Source organism: Triplophysa dalaica, chromosome 20 (genome assembly GCF_015846415.1).
Source record: "Triplophysa dalaica isolate WHDGS20190420 chromosome 20, ASM1584641v1, whole genome shotgun sequence".
Lineage (NCBI taxonomy): Eukaryota > Metazoa > Chordata > Actinopteri > Cypriniformes > Nemacheilidae > Triplophysa > Triplophysa dalaica.
In genome coordinates this window covers 10,335,697-10,355,473 of record NC_079561.1, presented here as the reverse complement: position 1 = coordinate 10,355,473, position 19,777 = coordinate 10,335,697, and the positions used below count along the sequence as shown (strand labels likewise).

The 19,777-nt window shown below is 37.8% G+C and overlaps 2 protein-coding genes across 3 annotated transcripts in view; one reads left to right on the top strand and one right to left on the bottom strand.

Moving 5' to 3' along the window:
• LOC130409539 (laminin subunit alpha-5-like) overlaps positions 1-12,968 on the top strand; it is a 34,901-nt gene extending 21,933 nt beyond the window's left edge. Inside the window, exons 45-72 of the mRNA XM_056733572.1 lie at positions 755-951; positions 1,071-1,187; positions 1,279-1,433; positions 1,535-1,676; positions 1,780-1,879; positions 1,960-2,073; positions 3,145-3,330; positions 3,416-3,558; positions 4,007-4,189; positions 4,283-4,419; positions 4,515-4,668; positions 4,909-5,051; positions 5,347-5,509; positions 5,605-5,730; positions 5,906-6,048; positions 7,280-7,412; positions 8,398-8,541; positions 8,655-8,785; positions 9,132-9,284; positions 9,424-9,550; positions 9,662-9,807; positions 9,979-10,168; positions 10,241-10,390; positions 11,308-11,458; positions 11,578-11,708; positions 11,908-12,001; positions 12,243-12,362; positions 12,452-12,968. Of these exons, the coding sequence (XP_056589550.1) occupies positions 755-951; positions 1,071-1,187; positions 1,279-1,433; positions 1,535-1,676; positions 1,780-1,879; positions 1,960-2,073; positions 3,145-3,330; positions 3,416-3,558; positions 4,007-4,189; positions 4,283-4,419; positions 4,515-4,668; positions 4,909-5,051; positions 5,347-5,509; positions 5,605-5,730; positions 5,906-6,048; positions 7,280-7,412; positions 8,398-8,541; positions 8,655-8,785; positions 9,132-9,284; positions 9,424-9,550; positions 9,662-9,807; positions 9,979-10,168; positions 10,241-10,390; positions 11,308-11,458; positions 11,578-11,708; positions 11,908-12,001; positions 12,243-12,362; positions 12,452-12,600 (4,022 nt within the window). The 3' untranslated portion in view covers positions 12,601-12,968. The remainder of the gene's footprint in view (positions 1-754; positions 952-1,070; positions 1,188-1,278; positions 1,434-1,534; positions 1,677-1,779; positions 1,880-1,959; positions 2,074-3,144; positions 3,331-3,415; positions 3,559-4,006; positions 4,190-4,282; positions 4,420-4,514; positions 4,669-4,908; positions 5,052-5,346; positions 5,510-5,604; positions 5,731-5,905; positions 6,049-7,279; positions 7,413-8,397; positions 8,542-8,654; positions 8,786-9,131; positions 9,285-9,423; positions 9,551-9,661; positions 9,808-9,978; positions 10,169-10,240; positions 10,391-11,307; positions 11,459-11,577; positions 11,709-11,907; positions 12,002-12,242; positions 12,363-12,451) is intronic.
• A 142-nt stretch (positions 12,969-13,110) lies between these two features.
• On the bottom strand, positions 13,111-19,205 carry LOC130408818 (proteasomal ubiquitin receptor ADRM1). Of its 2 annotated transcripts, none has more exons than XM_056732257.1 (10): positions 19,108-19,205; positions 18,160-18,377; positions 17,945-18,061; positions 16,290-16,413; positions 16,125-16,208; positions 15,311-15,392; positions 14,960-15,219; positions 14,610-14,767; positions 14,386-14,488; positions 13,111-13,350 (listed from the first exon to the last, which is right to left on the bottom strand). In XM_056732257.1, the coding sequence occupies exons 2-10, from the start codon at positions 18,367-18,369 to the stop codon at positions 13,244-13,246; spliced, it is 1,245 nt and encodes a 414-aa protein (XP_056588235.1). In that variant the 5' UTR covers positions 18,370-18,377; positions 19,108-19,205; the 3' UTR covers positions 13,111-13,243. The 2 variants fall into 2 exon arrangements, with proteins under 2 accessions (XP_056588235.1, XP_056588236.1); XM_056732258.1 differs by having other exon boundaries at positions 16,125-16,205.
• Between the last annotated feature and the right edge of the window lie 572 nt (positions 19,206-19,777).

Below are 19,777 nucleotides of genomic sequence, written 5' to 3'. Positions count from 1 at the left end.
TTCATATTAAACTGAGAATTACAAAAAACTAGGAAGAAAATATTTGTTCTAGCTTCATGAGGTTCAAAAGATCGCACCAAAAGCTTCAAACCCCCATATTCGTCTAGCAGTAAAATATAGACGGTTTCATTGACACACCAGCCTGGCCCGAATTGAACTTTCGGTCTGTGTTTAGTTATGATATTGCATTTTTTTTATTAATTAATCTTAATGTTTGATTGTATATTCACTGTATTAAATTACATTAAAATTTAATTCTTTGCTGAGGTCAACCAGAAGTTAAGTTTGGGCCACATGACGTTTGTTTATGTTGTTGCTACTGAAACCGTCCTTAAATTAATGCAATTTAATAAATACAATAAATTAATATAAATAAAAAATGTAATTCAAATAGTAAAAAAAAATGTATACTATAGTTTATCGGTTTACTATAGTAAATATTACAGAATACTGTAGTAAACTATACTACAGTATAATTACAGTAAACTACAATTTAATTCATAACACAGCATATAATTTTCAAATGACATTGAAAGTTAGATCATCGGTTTAAACTCATTTTGCAGTAAAATTTATAACTAAATTTTTATTGATATTTAAAAATCTACAATTAGCCTTAAGTTCCTCTGCAATACTGCTAGTGGCCACCAGGGTCTGCTGCCCACAGTTTGAGAAGCTACACTATATGATGTAGATGTGGACCATTTCTTAGAGTTGCAGCTAATGTCATGACTGATATTTTCGTCTCTTATAGTGTTAGATCGTGTGAAGAACGACATGGCAAACCGAACACTGAATAATGATGATCTGGCGAAGAACATCAAAAACAAACTGAGCCAGTTTAACCAGCAGCTTATGGAACTGAAAGACGCTCTGAATGAAGCGGTCAATAACACTGCACACACTGTTGAGGCCAACAACATCAACCAGAAACACCTGGATGAGCTTCAGGTAACAGACACAACAGCACAGATTTACAGTACATGTGCCTGATACAGTCTATCACACAAATGCTTTCTTTGGAAAATCTGTCCTCCCAAATCTCTCTCAAACATCATCTGATCATCTAGAAAAAAATGAACGACCTTCTCGAGAAGCAGAAGGAAGTGGAGCAGCAGTTACAGATGGCAGAAGATGATGTGACCCAGGTCAACGATCTGCTCTCCATGCTCCAAGACTCCAAAGAGGTACACGATTGAACACGCAAAATCAAATCGCATCTTAGCACAATTGGACCTCATCGAGTGCAACGTCCGTGACCGATGTGATGTCTTTCAGGAGTATGAACGTCTGGCGGCTCAGCTTGATGGAGCGAGGAAGCCGGTTGCTGAGAAAGTGCAAAAGTATGCTCCGTCCGCCGCTAAAATTTCCCTGGTGGAGGCTGCGGAGAAACACGCTGAAATGCTCGACCAGCTGGCCAACAACATTTCCAGGTGTGTGCGTGTTTTGTAGCAGTCATTGGATATTTGGAATGGAAGATAATATGACACATATGAGACGATGTGCGTATTAAATATGCGTTTTTCCTGTACAGTCTCATATCCAGCTCCAACCAGAATGGTTTCATACAGCGAGCTCTGAATGCGTCTCGTGCGTACACCAACATTATAGATAGCGTGCTGGAAGCGGAGACTAAAGCTAAGGAAGCCAACGAATCTGCCACCGAGGCTCTGAAGGTGCCATCAAACACACTTCATTTAAAAAATACTCTCACTTTTATTCATCTTAAGCTGAGATCTCAAACTGTACGTTGAGTCAATATTTCTGTATGTGATTCAGAACATAATTGATGAGGATCTGGCCCAAAACGCTGCCACGTTGAAGAACCAGAGTATGGATCTCCTGACTGAGGCAGAGAAGCAAAAGAACAACAGTGAACGTAAGAACGGTCAAAGCGGGCAGTTCTGCAAATCACATAAGGAATTCAGCGTGAATTGATGTTTTGAATTGATTTGACAGGTCTGGCGCCCCGCGTGGATTCCATTAAGAAGAGTTTGCAGGACGCTGTGGAGAAAAAAGACAAGATGCTCGAAGACCTGAAAAACATCCAGGATAAGCTCAACTTTAGTCGAGGTCAAAGTCAATGTTTTTGGCGCAACTGTTATGAATTCCATCACTGGTCGATACTAGCGAGGCAGCTAGCGTCCATTTGAACCTTATTCAAAATGCATGAAGTCAGACAATGAACATCAGAGATTAGAAATGTCAAGACCACTTACCAAAAATGAGTATACTTTTTAGCACATTTAGCTATGATTAGTAGCACATTTTTAACAATACTTGCTACATAAAGTTAAAAATGTGCTACTTAGTGTAGCTAAATGTACTAAAGAGTATACTTAAAATGAACACGAAGTATAATATCAGTGTATACTATCGAAGTATACTTGACGTGAATTGTAAATTGGCCCACCATTTAGTTTATAACTAGTTCTGTTTATAAAATTATCCTTTTGAGTGTACTTTATTTAGTACTAAACCGAAAGTACACAAAGAGTTTACAACTCGATTTTTCATTTGTACTGCAACTATACTTCAAGTGAACTTATTGATATACTAAACGCTAGTTTCGTAGTTCAGTATTTGTAGCGCATTTATAGTTTATAAGGAAAGCACACTTTGTAGTATACTTTTCGTAAACTACTAGTTTTGTAGTTTTTATACTGCGAGCACTGTATAATTTTATGTTTTCTGTAAGTGAACTTAACATCAGACTTATAGTTTACAGTTTATATATTATTATTTTTTTTGGTAGCTTTTTAATTTTTATGTGTGACATCTACCTTTAAGTGTATTTTAACCTGAACATGCAAGTTTATAAAAGAGTATATAAAACTAAAATAGTTTTTAATAGGCTATTAAAACATACGAGTATACACTGCCAAGCCGAGTATACTTCAATACACTTTTAAGTATATCTCCATCGAAATTGGGAGTGCAAGTATAGCCCAGATAAACAAACATACTTTTATTGTCAAGTATACTTTATTTGATGTAATTGATCTTTTTAAGAAGTACATAAAAAGTAGACTAAAACTATCTTTTCTGATTTTACCATAAAGTGCTCAAGTTTGGTTAAGGACGTTATTGAAATGTAGTGTCCCTAAATGAAAAACCTGATGTAAATGTGTTGCTGTGTTACAGATGATATAGGGAAGGACATTGCAGATGCTAAGAGCGCGGTGGAGCAGGCTAACAACAAAGCCAGTAATGTCAGCGACTCGCTTGTTCCTCTACAAAAGCAGCTTGAGGAATGGCAAAAGCAGTATGGAGATTCCAACGCCTCCAGTGACGATATCAACAAAGCATTGAACGATGCCAACGCGTCAGGTGCGTGTACATACAGTATGTGCATGTTCTTGCAAGTACGTCTGTGTTGTGCTAGTTTAATATGAAGTTTTATGCGTTCCTATAGTGACGGCACTGAGCGACACTCTTCCACTGCTGATGGAGAAACTAGACCGATTGCAGAACACCTCATTTCAGCCATCCAACATCTCAGACAGCATCCAGAAGATCCGACAACTTATCGAGCAGGCTCGCAATGCTGCTAGCAAGGTAAAACTCTTGATCAGATCTTAACGACTACTAATAATTGTATTAATTTTATTTCAGACTATTTGTAATTGCAGTATTTCCATTTTTATTTTTTCAATAATATTAGGCAGATTTTTTATTTGATTGACTTTGATTAACAGAAATGTTTTAATAGTTTTAGTTTACAATAATAACAATAATGTTTGGGTAACATTCTCAAAAAAGTTAGTTATCAAAATTGTTTTTGCAGTAACGTCAAAAGAGCATTTTATCAACATTGTCATTTTTATACATTAAAAATGTAAAAAATTGGTATTCTTACATTGTTAGAGGAACATTAAAAACGTTATGTTTTCATAACGTCATGGGAGTATTAGCGTAGATATTTTTGAAAGCTGGGAGCACATAAACAATGTTAAATCAGATGATATCGTTTTGACATGCAGTGACTCGCCTTTTTGTCCCACAGGTGAGCGTGTCCATGCAGTTTAATGGAAACTCTGGAGTACAGGTGAGGACGCCCAAAAATGTGGCCGACCTAGCAGCCTATTCAAATCTACGGATGTACGTCAAGCTTCCGCGTCCCAATCGCAGACGCCGCCAAGCTGAACCCTCCAAACCTCAGTTTGTCTTCTATCTCGGCAACAAAGACGTGAGTTAGCCTTCACAAACAAATTGCTAAATGTAATAGTGTGTAATGAAATATAAATATAAACCGTCATGTTTCCATACCGTACGTCTGTAGTCTACTAAAGACTATATGGCAATGAAGCTGGAGGGGACAAATCTGCGCTGGTACTTTAACGTGGGAGGAGATACAGCAGATGTTCTAATGCCAACGAGCGTGAATTGGGATTATTTCAACCAACTAGCCCTGGAGAGGTGAGGAACAAGCTTGCCATCATCTGGAGGTTTTTTAAATCTACTGAGCTTTCTTAAGTCAAAAATATTGACTCTTATTTATTGTGTGTATGCAGGACTCTTCAGTACGGTCAGATGGCTATGGCGACTGATTCAGAAGGCACAAATATAATGATTAAAAGCATGGTAGCTGGTGGAGAAAATGGACTACTCAATTTACCAGCCGAGGAGACCGTGTTTTATGTCGGCGGTTACCCCAGCACATTTCAAGTAAGTTATGAATTGATTTTCAGTAGATACTTTCAGCACTTTCAGCAGATTCAGTAGATTTCTTCTCAATTGTGTTGTTATGAACATTTGTGATGAAAAAACTTCAACATTTAAACCAACTGATGTCAAACCATTAAAACTAGAGCTATGTCTGGAGACCAGTATAGTAACGTTCGCTCATATAAGCAATAAAGTTAGATTTGCACTTATGTTTTTTTCTCCTCTCTGACACACGTGCAGCCTCCAATGGGTTTAAACGCGTCATCCACAAGCTTTTTCCAAGGATGCATTGAGCTTCTGAGTCTGAATGAAGAGCTCATCAGTCTCTATAACTTTGAGGAAGCATTTCAGATGAACACCACAACTGACCTGCCATGTTCAAGGTGAGAGAGGGAAAACCCTGTTTTAAATCATAAGACCTGCATGAAGTAATCTATGGTATCCCTTATGTGTTCTTTTTAATTTTGTTCAAATATTTCCTAGTCAGCATTCAATATATTAAATGGCCTCCAGTTTATGTTCTGTGTTAGTAATTAATAGTAACTTGAACTAATTTCCAAATAACAACAAGTTTGTCTAGAAACCAAGACATGCATCATTTGTGGTGTCTCATTATCTTGCTTAACCCACAGTGTGTGTGACAGGGCTTGTTATAATTACTTCCATATATTAAAACAGGAAGAGGCCTGTAAACACACCGGAATGGGTGGTTGACGGTGTGTATTTTGATGGTTCGGGTTATGTTGAAGTTGAGTTCAACACTCAGAAAGCCGATCGGATGTTCGAGCAGTATGTCAAACTCATCTCGCAGGATGGAATTCTACTGTTGTTCCACAGAGGGGTGAGCCAACGACCAACATTACTCACATTATTACTGACATTTCGAAATACAGTGCAGTGTGATCATGTGTTTTGTTCCTGTGAATTTCGTCTCAGGATAAATTTGTGTGCGTGGCCATGCATGAAGGTCTTCTTAAGGTCTTCCACAATGTTGAGGGAACAATAACAAATAACACTGATGATTTGTCTAAAAAAGCCATTGCTGACGCTCAGTCGAAGTTTGTAAGTCACATTCTTATACATTTCGGACAAAAAATAAACATTTAAAAGTTGTGTTATAAAGTATAATAAAAAATATTATATTTGTATAAAATTACATATCGTTATCAAACAACATTTTAATCAGGGTCTGACGAAATGAATGGTATTATGAATAGCATGTCATTGTGTTTTGTAGCTGGATGTTATCTTTCGACTCGGCAGCGATGAAATGTGGGTGAGGATAGACCGTCAGAGGGTCTACACCCTTTCAAGCAAAGAACTTCAATTCACAGATAGCTACTTCCTGGGTGGCGTACCCGAGGATCATATGCCTGAGAGGTAACCATGGCAACAGTTCCATTAAGAAGTCATAAGTTGTGTCCCAAATGACAAACTATACACTATTCACTCAACCATCTAGTGTATGATTTTAATAAAAGTAGCATGGTCCCAAATGAATAATAAACGGTTTTATACTAAAGGGAAGTGTGAGCGGTTTCTCAGACGAGGGCAAATGACGTCAATCTCACAACAAAATGCAATTGAATTAAAACTCAATTTATACTTTTTGATTTAAAGAATTACTATTACAATGTCCATAAAATTACACTTCATGCAGTGTGTAATCTTGCAGTCTGCCAAGTTGTGAAGCCAAAAGTGAACGAATAACAAAGTTATTGGCTCGAGAAAAAAGGAGCCAACTCTAAATCAAGCGAACGAGTCATCTGTCATTCTAGTTTCAGTTTCGGGTCAGATTTGCGTCACTCGGTTTAATGCACGCCTACGTTCCATTTGCGACACTGCACGCAGTAGACCAATCATAGCAGACTAGACCATCTGACCAATCAGATCAGAGTAGGCTGACAGAAAGGAGGGGATTAGACATGAATCGCAGAAAGAATCATTTGAGAGTTTGAATCATCATCAGTCAAGAAGTACGGTAATAATAACTGCCTATTATGTAATGTTGCAAGTACACTATCCCGCTTATCACACGGCTACTTGCCACATGAGAAAAAAACTGGACATGAAATGTGAATTTTAAATATTTTATTAGCTCATTTTTACTGTTTTTTATAATTTGTAAATATAATGTCATATACTGTATATTATTAAAGGATATATTTATATTTTGTTGTCAAAAAAAACTGTCAAAATGATTTGCTGCATCCGGGCTACTGTGTGTTATTAGTTTTGAGAGGTTGTTATCTGGGAATGGAGAACCTGCAAATGTCGCGACTCGCCAATCAGAATCAAGCGTTCCAACGAGTCGTGTAATAATAGAAATAGCAGTGTCTGATAGCTCCGTCTCCCTTACGCTACGTAAGCAAAACTGTGACCGCTGAGTGTGTGGTTCCACACGTTTTTTTTCGGTTGAATGTTTGCATCATTTGGGTACATATAGTGCACTTCTTTTTTGAGAAATTTTCATGTGAACACAAGACTCACACGATTTTTTAAACTACAAAATTGTGTAGAATAGTGCATAAGTGCGCGATTTGGGACGCACGTATATTCAGGGACTGCTGATTAAGCTGTTTGTGTTAAAACTCTGTTTGTGTCATTGCAGTCTGAAGAGTGTGTTTCCTAAGCGTGGCTCCATAAAGGGCTGCATGAGATACATCAAGTCCATGAGGAGCTTCGTTCAGATAAAGACCATGAAGAGTATAGGAATCAGCTACGGTTGTCCTGACGATCTCCTGGTGAGAATACACTTCCAAAAACCTCAATATCTTCTCACAGCTCCTCTTTTGGTTTGGCAATGCATGCATGGAACAACATACACATTGCGGAGAAATATACATGTCTTATCATTTTCTTACCCTCTTGTACATTACTCATTTTCTTAATTTGAAATGTGATGTCTTTAAATGGGACCTGACATGTTAAACCATAGTAAATAATGAGACCACGCTTTTGGCGCTTTTTTTAAAATACAGCTCAGTTTTGGAAGGTTTACCTAGTACTTTTTTTTTTAGTACAACCTCGGTTGAGGTTCCAAGTGTACTGTACAGATACCAAAATGTGACGTGTTTAGTCACAGATCACTGGCTGGACAGAGAGAATCTTTACCAGCGTCATTGGATTTGCAACACGTGAATACGGATTTTATATCGCCATTTAGTTTTATGCGTTGTGACACTAAAATAGAGATCGAGACCCTTAACCCAATGCTAATTGTTACTTTAGCTTACCCTTGTATGCCGTCGTAAACCAAATGATCGCTGTCTGCTCTTTTCTTTAAGATTTCTCAAACTCTTTGGTATTTTAGTGCTATTTTGTTGTGCTGCCATCCGCTATCGATATGCTCCATTACTCCTGTGTTATGCGTGTGTTTGTCGCGTTCACTATGGCAGTAAAGGCGGCGCAACAATGACAATACGTTTATAATCCCCACCCACATTGAAGCACTGCTAAACTGCCGTGGAAAAGAAAAGTGAGCCAAAGTGAAATGAACTGAGCCGTGTCGTACTAAACCTGACGGTACCATGCAGTGGAAAAGCGCCAAAATTTTGACTCTTTGGTGCTAATGCATGTTGGCTATGATTTTTATTTCTGCACAAATGATAACTGGGACTCTCAATACATTTAAATCCGCGGTGAATGCATAGTTGTTTTGTAAGAAAATAAAAAGTCACAAACTACGATTTAAAGAAACATTTGTGTGCGTGTCTATGTGTGCATCAGGTTACCCGTGAAGCCCATTTCGCTGGTGAAGGTTATCTGGGCTTAAATCTGGACAATGTCCCAGATGTCTCAGACAACTTCTACGCTGGTATCGGCTTCAGAACAGATCAGCAGAACGGCCTCATGTTCTACCATCAAGGCCAGGTACAAACTCACAATTACAAAAACTTTATTAAATGATACTTGAAGTATAATGAGTATTTATGATGCACTTTTGTGATTTCTGTTTGAATTGTGTGTTTGTGTGTTTTCTTCAGAGCGCTGTGTGTCAGGTGATCTTAGAGAACGGTCGTATAGTGATCAGTGCTGGTGAAAATGAGGTCAGGTCACAGAAGACATACAATGATGACAACAGTCACTATGTGGCTTTCTACAGCAACACAACTGGGTGTGTTGATGCTGTTTGTTTCTAAATGTTTAGCGTAGTAATTCTAAATTTAACCATCATTTTAATTTTGTTAGTAATGACTTGAACAAGCATGTAAAAAAAAAGTATGACTTGCTATTGCTAGTACACACTTTTCACAACGGTGGAGAAAAAATTAAATTAAATTAAATTGAATTGAATTGAGTGAAGTTGACTTAAGTGAAGTTAAATCAAATCAAATCAAATAAATGAATGAACAATTACATTCAAATTAATTTAAAAGCAGTATCATGCTTTTTTTAGCTCTAAGAATTAAATCATTTATGAAGTTTGTTTACAGTTTTGTGACATGCATTGCTTCGTTTAGGTTGTACATCTATATAGACGATATGCGTGAGCTTGGAGAAGAAACTGGCACTAAGGTCACCAGCAGGGCGGCGCTGAAATATGCTACTTATGTGGGTGGCACACCTGAATCAAACGGTCTCACCGGCTGCATCAGCAACTTCTTCATCCAGACGTAAGTGATGACATCACAAAATCAGCAAGAAAATGTGGGTTGTTGCTAAAAGTGCTAAAATAATAATGAATTAACTTAATGTACTTAATGAGCTGAATGACGAGTGAGGACGACTCTCTGTTGTCTGTTTGTGTTGTAGACTTACTGAAATGCAGAACGTTGTGGATCTGATAAAAGCTCAAGAGGGACGCAGATACACTTTTGACTGTCCAGCTGCATCACAGCCACTGGAGATACTGGATTCACCACGGAAGAAGAATCCAAAGGTACTGTCCTACACTTTGAGAAATTGAAAGCAAAAATTAGTTTACTTGAATGAATATAGATATATTGTTATATTTATAATGTCTGAATGTATTATGTGTGTGATTAAACAGGTTAAAGGAGTTTCTAGAAGTCATATGCCACATGTGTCGTCCTGTACGGGTGAGATGCCCATACAGGAAGGCAACGCCCTCCACTTCAGTGGCTCCTCACACAGCCACCTGCGCTTTGATGAACTCCCTCCAGCATTTAGCCAAACGTGAGTGTTACAGTTCCTGTTAAAATTGCTTTAAAGATGAAAAAAATCGTAAGTGTCCATAATCTGAATGATCTTGACGTCAGATTTCAGTTTTATCTTTCCTATTTCAAACTGATTTCACTTTCTCTGATATTTATTCTAAAACTATTGTGCCGTTTCTGTGTCACGCAGGCCACACGTGTCTCTTGGCATACGTGTGAACTCTTCGAGCGGTTTGATCTTCCACGTGGCGGGAGGGAGGAACCAGAGAACCATGATGCTGTCTGTGTTTGACGGTCATCTGATGCTGCTGGTCAACGGCGGAAAGAGAAAGACCACCATACGCAGCAGAAAGAAATACAGTGACGCCCTTTGGCACACGGTTCGTGCGTGATGGGGTTTTTGCAAACATTTTATTTTTCCAGGCCACTCATTTTTACAATGAATTTTGCAGGTGTTTGTCAAAGTGGAAGGGGACCGGGCCTCTCTGACTGTGGACGGCATCGACGTTCAGAGCAAGAGAGCATCATCAGGTGGAGGGAGAAACGTGTTTGGAGCTCCGCTTTACATCGGAGGACTTCCATCAAACCACAGTGCAGCTACGGTAAACACGGTTTTAGGGACACTACGCTGTACGTTTCAAAACCTAGGGAGCTGTCTATCTAGGCACCCTCCTAACAATAATGATTCCGGTGGAATCGTTTAAAGCTGCAGTCTGTAACTTTTGCTCTCTATCGCCATCTCTGTTTGAAACGTAGAATTGCAGGTTACTTTACCTGCTTATCTTCACCTGGGTTGAAGTTAAAGGATGTCAAACTGACATTTTCATTTAAAACTAACACAGATTTTCACACATATAATAGCTCAACTGATTTTTGTAAAGTTATAGATAGCATATTTTTATTACAGATTACATCTTTTTTATTATTTTTTAAATATTATATTTCTAATAATACTCATATTTATTTCATTATTTGTAAGTAATAATAATTACTTATAAATAATAATATTAAATTATGTTTTTTCATTTCTCTTTTTTATTATGGCGTGCCGTTATCCAACATGCCTAATAATGAAAATGCAGCTTTGCTAGATTCCAATAATGTTATAGAAATATAATAGAAATTATTTTTAGCTAATTAAGTCGATTTTTTTGTTTTAATCATTTTTTGCAACACATTCTGGGTTTACATACAGGCATTTAGGCTTTAATCCAAACCCATTTATGAAAGTAAGGAAATCCAAAAAAGCATTTCATCCCAAGGAAGCAATAATATGATTTGCAAAGATACAGCATTTCAACACTTGATAAAGATGTATGTAATGCTGTCTTAGCAAGGTTTTGTATCACAAAGTTCTTCAATGTAAGCATCAGTAGCTCTTGTACCTTAAAAAACTGTTTGGATTGGCAGCTCACTTAGGTTTTGGAATAAAGTTTATCCTTATTTGGAAAGATTTACAAGCTCAAAGAGTTTTTGTGGGCAAGCTTATGTAAAATATGTCTGCTGATGTTTCTTGCAGCCTGGTTTCATTGGCTGTGTGAGGGATGTGAAACTGAATGAGGTGGAGTTACAGAGCCCGTCTCACAGTGTAGGGGTGATACCCTGTTTCCAGCAACCCGCTCAGCAGCCCGCTGTTTACTTCTCCAGTCAAGGAGGATATCTGACCATCGGTGAGTCACCTGCCATTTACTCCGCTGACTTCACTTCATTTAACACTGACATTAAAGTAGAGATGTACTGTTAGGATTATTTATGTAAAACACATGAAATCTCTTTATGTTCACGATAGAAGAGTCACTGGTGCTGGATCGGGACCTGGAGGTCCTTTTGGAGGTTCGGACAGTTTCTGACTCTGGACTCCTGCTGCACGCTGGTGCCAAGAAGAGTCAACAGCTGAGTCTCTACCTCAATCAGGGCCAGGTGATGATTTCAGACACATACATACAACAGTAGAGAGAGCAGAGTTAAACGAGATTTATAAATATAATGTATAATAGAATTATCTGATAGCAAAGATTGTTTATCATTCATGGTATGAGGGATGGGACTCAGTTTTTGTTTGTCGATTGGCCCATACCCCATACCCCGTTTCCCAACTCTCGATTTCTCACACATACAGGTGACAGTGTTGGTGAACATTGGAAGTGGAGAGTTTTCAGTAAGTCTCACACCAGAGTCGTCGATCTGTGATGGACTTTGGCACAGTATTGCGAGTGAGTAGTGATCTTCCATATTATCTATGTAAAAGATGAAAAGCGGTCTTGTTTCGCCGTAACGTTTATTTGGTTTTAATTTCCGGCTTACAATACTTTATCGCATTTATTATTGTATTTATTTGACTGAGACAAACATTGAGAATCCTAATGGTCTACTATAAACAAAATCTGTCCTGTAGCATTACATCAGAAGTGTTTGATAAAATCTCTCACTATGATTATTTTGTGTGTATTTTAGTTGTGAAGAAGAGCAATGTAATCCAGTTACATGTGGATGCAGCGAGCGAACATGGAGTGGGTCCCAAACAGCACGTTTCTAACGGAGGCAAAGAGACCGTCTACTTGGGTAGCGTCCCAGGTATGACCCCCCAGCCGTTAAATCAGCTAATGTCATCACATGCACCATATGTCCACAAACAAAAATGAAATAAAATGTTTCATCTTCAGATACCATCAAGGTTCCAGGTCTCCCGTCGGATCTTTCTTCATTCCACGGTTGTGTGAGGAAAGCTGAACTGAATCACCGGCCTGCCAAGCTCTCAAAACCCCTCTCGCTGTTTGGAGCCGTGGGGACTCAGGGCTGCCCTCTCTTATAGTTACCCATAAAAACACACTGACAATATCACATCATCAGGTGGTGGGTTTAATTTAAACAACTGCGAAGATATTTATATGTTCATGACACCATGTGGGTTTTTTTTAATCAGGCACTGTAAGTGCAGAGAAGACACTAATAAAGTATACATGTTGTACGCTGTAAGCAGGGCTGGTTTTGCTGGCAGAGATCTGAATTCGTATTGTTAAATAATACATTCCATTGATGTTATAAATATGGACCCGTTGACATTAACTGTGACCACTCACCATGAAATGGGTTTTTATGGTTCTTTATAAACACTGGAGGTCAATTTACTTTGGATATAAACAAACAGTCTGTGAGATACCTCATTTATTTTAAAATTACCTATTGTATTATCTAAAAACTCTATTTTTGTCACATGATATTTTGTCTGATTCCCTTGAACTATAGCTGTTTGTATTGGCAATAAAAAATTCCCTGAAACCTTTACAGAACTTTGATTAAATTTTCATCACACAGACAGAAATGTCATTATCAGTTATTTAATATTGTGATTTTAGACATACAAAACACTAATTGTATCTGATTACAGGCAAACATTTCATACTACAATGTTAGTGACGATTAATATCGTAGCGAAGGTCTTCTGGAAGGTGATTTTAATCTAAACTCATGTCCTCATCATCATCCTTTTTGTCTTTTGAATCCCCATTATCATCTGTTTTCGTATCACTGCCCTCCATTGCCTTGGCAAACGCCTCCACATCTACACATCAGAAGGAAAAGACATGATAAACATCTAAGATCAGAATTTCTTGAAGTTTGTGGGGCTGCTGATATTCTGGTGTGATGTGCTATTTTCAATCTGCAATTGTTTATTCTTTTATAAATATTAGGGCTGCGAGATTTATTAAAGTTATTTAAATAACACAAAATGGTTTTAACAAGCTGCTGAATGATTTTAATTCACTAAAAACTAAATATTTGTTCTGCTAAAAACAAATCAAAATATACACTTTTCACAGTGTAATTGTAAAAGGTTGAACTTAAAGGAAGAGTTCAAAAATGAAAATTCTCTCTTCATTTACTCACCCTCACGTTATTACAAATATTGATACATTTCTTTGTTCTGATGAACACAAAAGATATTTTGAAGAATGTGGGAAAGCCAGTTCGGGGCACCTTTTTTCCTACTATAGTAGTGGAAGGTTGCCAAGAACTGTTTGGTATCAAGCATTCTTCCAAATTTCTCTGTGATCATCAGAACAAAGACATTTATTCAGTTTGGGATCGGGATGTAACGATTCACCATGAAACAGTTGACAATCGATTATAATATGTGACGATTCAAGCCGGATGGGATGTTCGCAATACGTGTTTTGAACAGCAGGGAACAAAACGTGGACATGCAAAAATTTCTTAATTGTTAAAAATCCAAGACAAGCATATAGGAAAGTCTTAATGTATACGAACTAAGGAAACTTTTGTTTTAGTCGTTTTTTTTTTTTTGACTTTTTATTGCAGTTTAGTTTTGTAATTTGACATCAAATTAATTTTACCAAGAAATGCGCAGCATTTGAAAAATAATAAAAGGGCACAAATGTCAATTTAATTTTGTAAAAACAAACAGTGAAACTTTGAAATAAACCGTATCGTGAATTGCATCGGGAGCTGAATGAATCATTACATTCATAGTTTTGGAACAACTTGAGGGTGAGTAAATGATGACAGAACTTTTATTTTTGGATGAACTGTTCCTTTAAGACCTGGCTGAAAGTCCATGAAAAGATTTCAAGTTTACCTCCTTTATTAGCAGCGTCCACCGCTTCAGACGGCAGCCCAAACTGATTCATGAGAGGACCGAGCTGCCCAGAGGCCAGTGCACTGCTGAACATACTCATTGACTGCACACACAAACAGGAAATTTGTCAGAGACCACAACACATGTAAGAGTTTCTCAGGAGTTTATGAAGGATTTGTGTCAGGATTGCTGTGTTCGAAAAGCATCGCGTGTGTATATTTTACCTGTTGAAACTGTGGAGAGGTCAGCGTGTTCTGGATCTCTTCTGCACTCTGTGGCAGTGACTCTCCTGAGGGGAGGTACGGCAACAGTCTCTGCTGGACTTCAGAATTGGCCAGAATAGGAGCCATGACATCAGGAGTCAACACGCTCGCCAGGTCCACTACAAAGAGAAGGACAGAGATACAAGATATAACCTAAGATTGAACGTAACAGAAGGAGGACATAAGTTAGCATTAGCATGAAGAAGTCTTTTAAAATCATTGATGGTGTGATATCTCTGTCTAGGGATTAAGATTTTAACGGTATTACTACTATTATATACTGGGTTTCGGTACCCATCCCTATCCCTCACCTCCTTGACCCTCGGCACCAATGGCCGGCACATTCATGGTGGCTAGAATGCTCTGGAGGTCACTCAGCTGGATGGGCTGTGTGCTTGAAGAGGCAGCTGCAGGGATGGAGGGAGTCTGGGCCGCAGGGGTGGTGGGGGTCACCGTAGGAGAGCCGGTGGAGGTAGCAGCAGGGGTTACCGGTGTGGTGGGTGCTTGAGTGGAGCTAATCCGAGCAGCAGATCCAGAAGAGGGAGTGGCGGCTGCTGATTGGCTACGAGAGCTGAGGAGGTTTTTTTAAAAAAGGTTCACATGAAATCTTTACAGCATGTCATTATAGTGACATCACATGGTCATTGATAGACAAAACAAACCTAGAGGTGGAGCTGCTGGTAGCAGGACCTCCGCTGCCTAACAGGCTAGCCAGACCTGGACCGGCCAGAGCACCAAGCCCCCCTACAACACACAACAGCGTTTTTTTTACATTTCATATTTTTAAGGTGCTCTTGATGTTTTGAGCTGGTCAATATAGTTGTCTCGAACTTGTCTGATGTAAAGCCACAACACATCAGACATTGTAAAAAAAATTTTATTTTGAACTGTCAGTTTTAACAAATTGACTACATCCATAAATAATCATTTTTATGTCTTTTTCCCCGTGAACCAGGAGTTGCAATCGTTATTACTTCCGTTATTTTGACGCATTTCAGAGTGAAATGGAATTTTGAATGAGAAAAAAGTGGGCGTGGCTTTCTAGTGATTTGATTTGATGTATAAAACAGCATATGCATTTAGAAATGGAACTGGCAGCAGACTGACAGCTGAAGGGGAGGAGTTAACGGATGCTCCGCCCAAGCCATCAAACATACTTAGTCATCTAAGATGAATAGTCATTACAGGACAGAAGTGCATTTTCAGATTTTAATTGAAGATTATGAGGGCACACGCATTTAAAAAAAGAGAATGACACAATATTTCACCAAAAAAATAGGTATTGTAAAAAAAATTCAATGGGACTTTAAGTCGACATAAAAAATTCAAACAACATTTATTTGAGTTCTATAATTCAGGGAAAACACATAAATATGAAGATATAAAATAGTGAGAATGCTGATATATTTGTTGCACAGTCATTCTATATTTTTTCTTTTCGCAAATCATGAGCACTGGATCTCAAAAATAACTCACCGAGTCCACCCAGTCCTGTTGGTCCAATAAGCTGCATAAGTTGGTTGTGGCTCATATTGCCCAAGAGATTTTGCAGGCCACCTTCTATTAAAAATGAATATTGTGAGTAATAGGATAATAAAGTGTGCTGGCTAATTTGATGAATATTTTTCTTAAATAACTCACCGCCAAGCGCAGACAGCTCATGACTGCTACCCCCTCCACTACCCAGAGCACCTGGAATAGGTGGGTTATTCAGGTACTCGTTAGCCTTACGACAGTATTCCTCATCTTTGTCTGTTTTGGGCTCCTTCAAAGTGAGGGAGACAGCAATGTAATTCAAATCTTACATTCTGAAGCAATTCCGAATGTTGAATGACAGCGATGACTAAAGCTCCACAATAGGGCTGAAACGATTAGTCGACATTGTCGACAACGTCGACAATAAAAAATTGTTGACAAATATTCTTGTTGTCGAGTAGTCGTTTGATTACGTGACTTAATTTAAGGGCCTGCAATATCACAATTTGACCGCTACGGCACTGTAGTGTAATGCAGCCTTCCCGAATGCTATCGCAGTAGAAGGACACGCAGCGAGAATTATGGCAGAATACAAACGAATGCGAACAAGTAAAGTGTGGGAAAGATTTACCAAATTGAAAACAAAAAAATGCGGTTGTGTGCAATGCATGCAAGACGGAACTTGCCTTTCACGGCAGCACAACCTGCATGTTCCAGCATTTCGAAAGGAAACATCCTGGAGCAGGAGAGTGGTTACTGTTCTCCATCAAGAGCTTACTAACTAACTTAGCGGTAAATCTTTTTATGAGAGAATGCAATAATAATAGCAATGACAATAACAACAATAATCATATAATTACAGTTATGTTATTATTTGTTTTGCAAAGTAAAAAGCTTTGATCGAGTTTAAATGTCAAGCCTGTTTTGATTATTATAACACCATTAGGTAATACATGAGAGGAAAATGATTATAAGAGAGGGACGTTTAGTGATAGGAGTCTTATATCTTGCCTTTATTTTTTAAATATTTTCTCTTTTTCATTAACTCTTTCACCGACATTGATGATTTATCTCATCATTTAAAAAAAAAAGGGTTCCCCGCCAAACGAGTTATTACGTCAATCATTGTTTATACTGTTGTACAGCAGGTGGCGCTGTTACACACCTTTGGGAAAAAGTACAGAATCCCTGAACCTAGAATGTATATTTCTTATCGTTTTTTTTATTATCTCAAAATTATCTTTCAATCAAAGTGATGCATTTTTGAAGAAACCTACCCACATCTAAGAAGTGATAAAAAAAGAACAAATCCAGATTGAAGAATACGGTTTAAAAGCAAAGACTCTGTCCTTTCATTGGACATATTGTTTGTCCATATATTCTTTACAGAAAATGTACTGTGACCCATTAAAGTTTGGTGAAAATGTTAAAAAAAGCAACTTTTTTTAAAGAAAGGCTGACTGGGAAAGAGTTAAACTGAACTGTTGTCATAGAAATGCTGCTTAATGCTTCTGTCAAGAGATTTGTTTACATTTAAAAAAAAAAAGTTTGTAGAGAGTATTTGTGTGATTCGAGTCGGACAGAATCAGCAAACTTAAAGAGAGTAACCAGTTGGTTCAAGTTCATTAAAACAAATTTCAAAAGCTGAATTGATTTTATTCATTACGTTACTTATATTTAACTCAATGTTTTAACTAGTTGCAAAAGCTGAATAATCATTAAAAACGTACCGATTAGTCATTGAAATAATAGCAGATTAGTCGATTAATCGGTCAAATAATCGTTTGTTGCAGCCCTACTCCACAACACACATAACTCACCTGCATCCAAAAGAAGAGCCTTTTAGATCCAGCCTTGAACTTCAACACAAAAACACGTCCAGTAGTGCACTGGCTCACTTTCTTAAACTCGCAGTCGTCTGGAAATATGATCAGATCCTGAAAAAAAAACAGCAGGATCGTAAGTCTAATGGTGCAAACCAAAAGTTGATCAGACCAAGCGGATCTGGAGTATTCAGAATGTCATCTCCACTCACATCCTCCACGTTTCCGGAGGTTCTGTCTTTCCAGCAGAAGTGGATGAGCGAGTCATCTGTCTGCTGGATGTAGACGGTGCCCTTGCGCTTATCTGGGGTCACAGTGCTGCCCTTCAGCGTCATTTTACCGGCCCGAAACTCAACCAGATATTTACTGGATGAGCTGCGGGAGCCGGACACCAGACTGGGAAACAGAGCTCCAGATGACATCTTCACTCCTGGACAGACAGAATCATACAGAACCTTATTGCCAAGTGTGCTTGCACGTACAGAAAAATCTATTTGCTACTTTTGTATAAAATTGTATAATACCATGAATGTATAAAGAGTAAAATAAAATATTTTAACAAATATAAAGTAACAGAGCATTCTGTGAACGTATATAGATTAAAAGACAAAAAAAACTAAATAAATACACAAGACACAACAGAAACATAGTAAAAGTACATATATTATATTGATAGAACAGAAATAAACTAGGTATAGAAATAAAAAGAAACAGAAATAGACGGAGAATATAAATATAATAGACATAAAATATCGAAATGATGAGAAGTTACATAGAATAGAAATATGCAAACCAAGAGTCAATAAAGATTGAGATGCTGCTCCGTCATTTTGAACAACGTGAACGCGCAGCAGTTACACAGCAAAATTTTGTTAGCACTTCAGCTAGCTATAGATCGAACTGGTTCATATTTGTACAAAATAACTAACACATATTATCCGACTGTATCATATCATCAAAGCTTTCACAATGTCACACACCGGGCTGAATATGCGAACATATATTTACACTAACGTTACTTAGCTTTAAAAACAGTCTATTAGCATTAGCTGCCGTTAAACAGCTCCAGCTCAAAGATGACTGTGTATTTATGTGCACGTGTATATTTCAATTATACATGTCCCGTATGTATCAAATATTGTTATAAAGGTGAATCATACCGGTGGTAAAGTTTACTCTTGCGTAGAATTTTGCAGCAAATATAAGACTCGATGGACGTGAACTGGACACAGACGCAAACACTCTAGTGAAAAGCGGCAAATAACTTCCGGTATCCGCCCAACCATGTTCCTATTGGTCATTTTCAGAGCAGTATTTTATTGGTCGAATTATATGTCGTTCTTGGCTAGCAGCATCTGTTGTGTCAAGTCGTTGCGTAGTAAGAGCAATGTATGACATCACAATACTGCGAGACCGATTGAAAAGCAAGCACAGCCCTTAATGTATTTATATAACTTTAAACTTATTCCCCCCATGCAAAATTTCAATTTTTATTTACTTTACTTTGTGTATCCCCGGTTACATTATATGTATTGCTCATTGTTATTTAATAAAGAAACCAAGCGTTGCTCTGGGAATGTCAACAAAGTTTTTACCAAAGGTTTTTAGTATCAGCAGCACAGATATTAACATTTGGTTGTTAAAATATCATCTCTTTTTAGTTTTTAAAGCATTTGTTTTATTTTTTATTTCATGATTTTTCAAAGTCAGTTATGCCATTTTCAGGATTGTGACATCCATGATGATAAGAATATTCCTCATAAATGGGTACATAGGAATTAAAATAAACAAACTTTTTTTTTTGTTCTGTGAAGAGACATCCCTTCAACA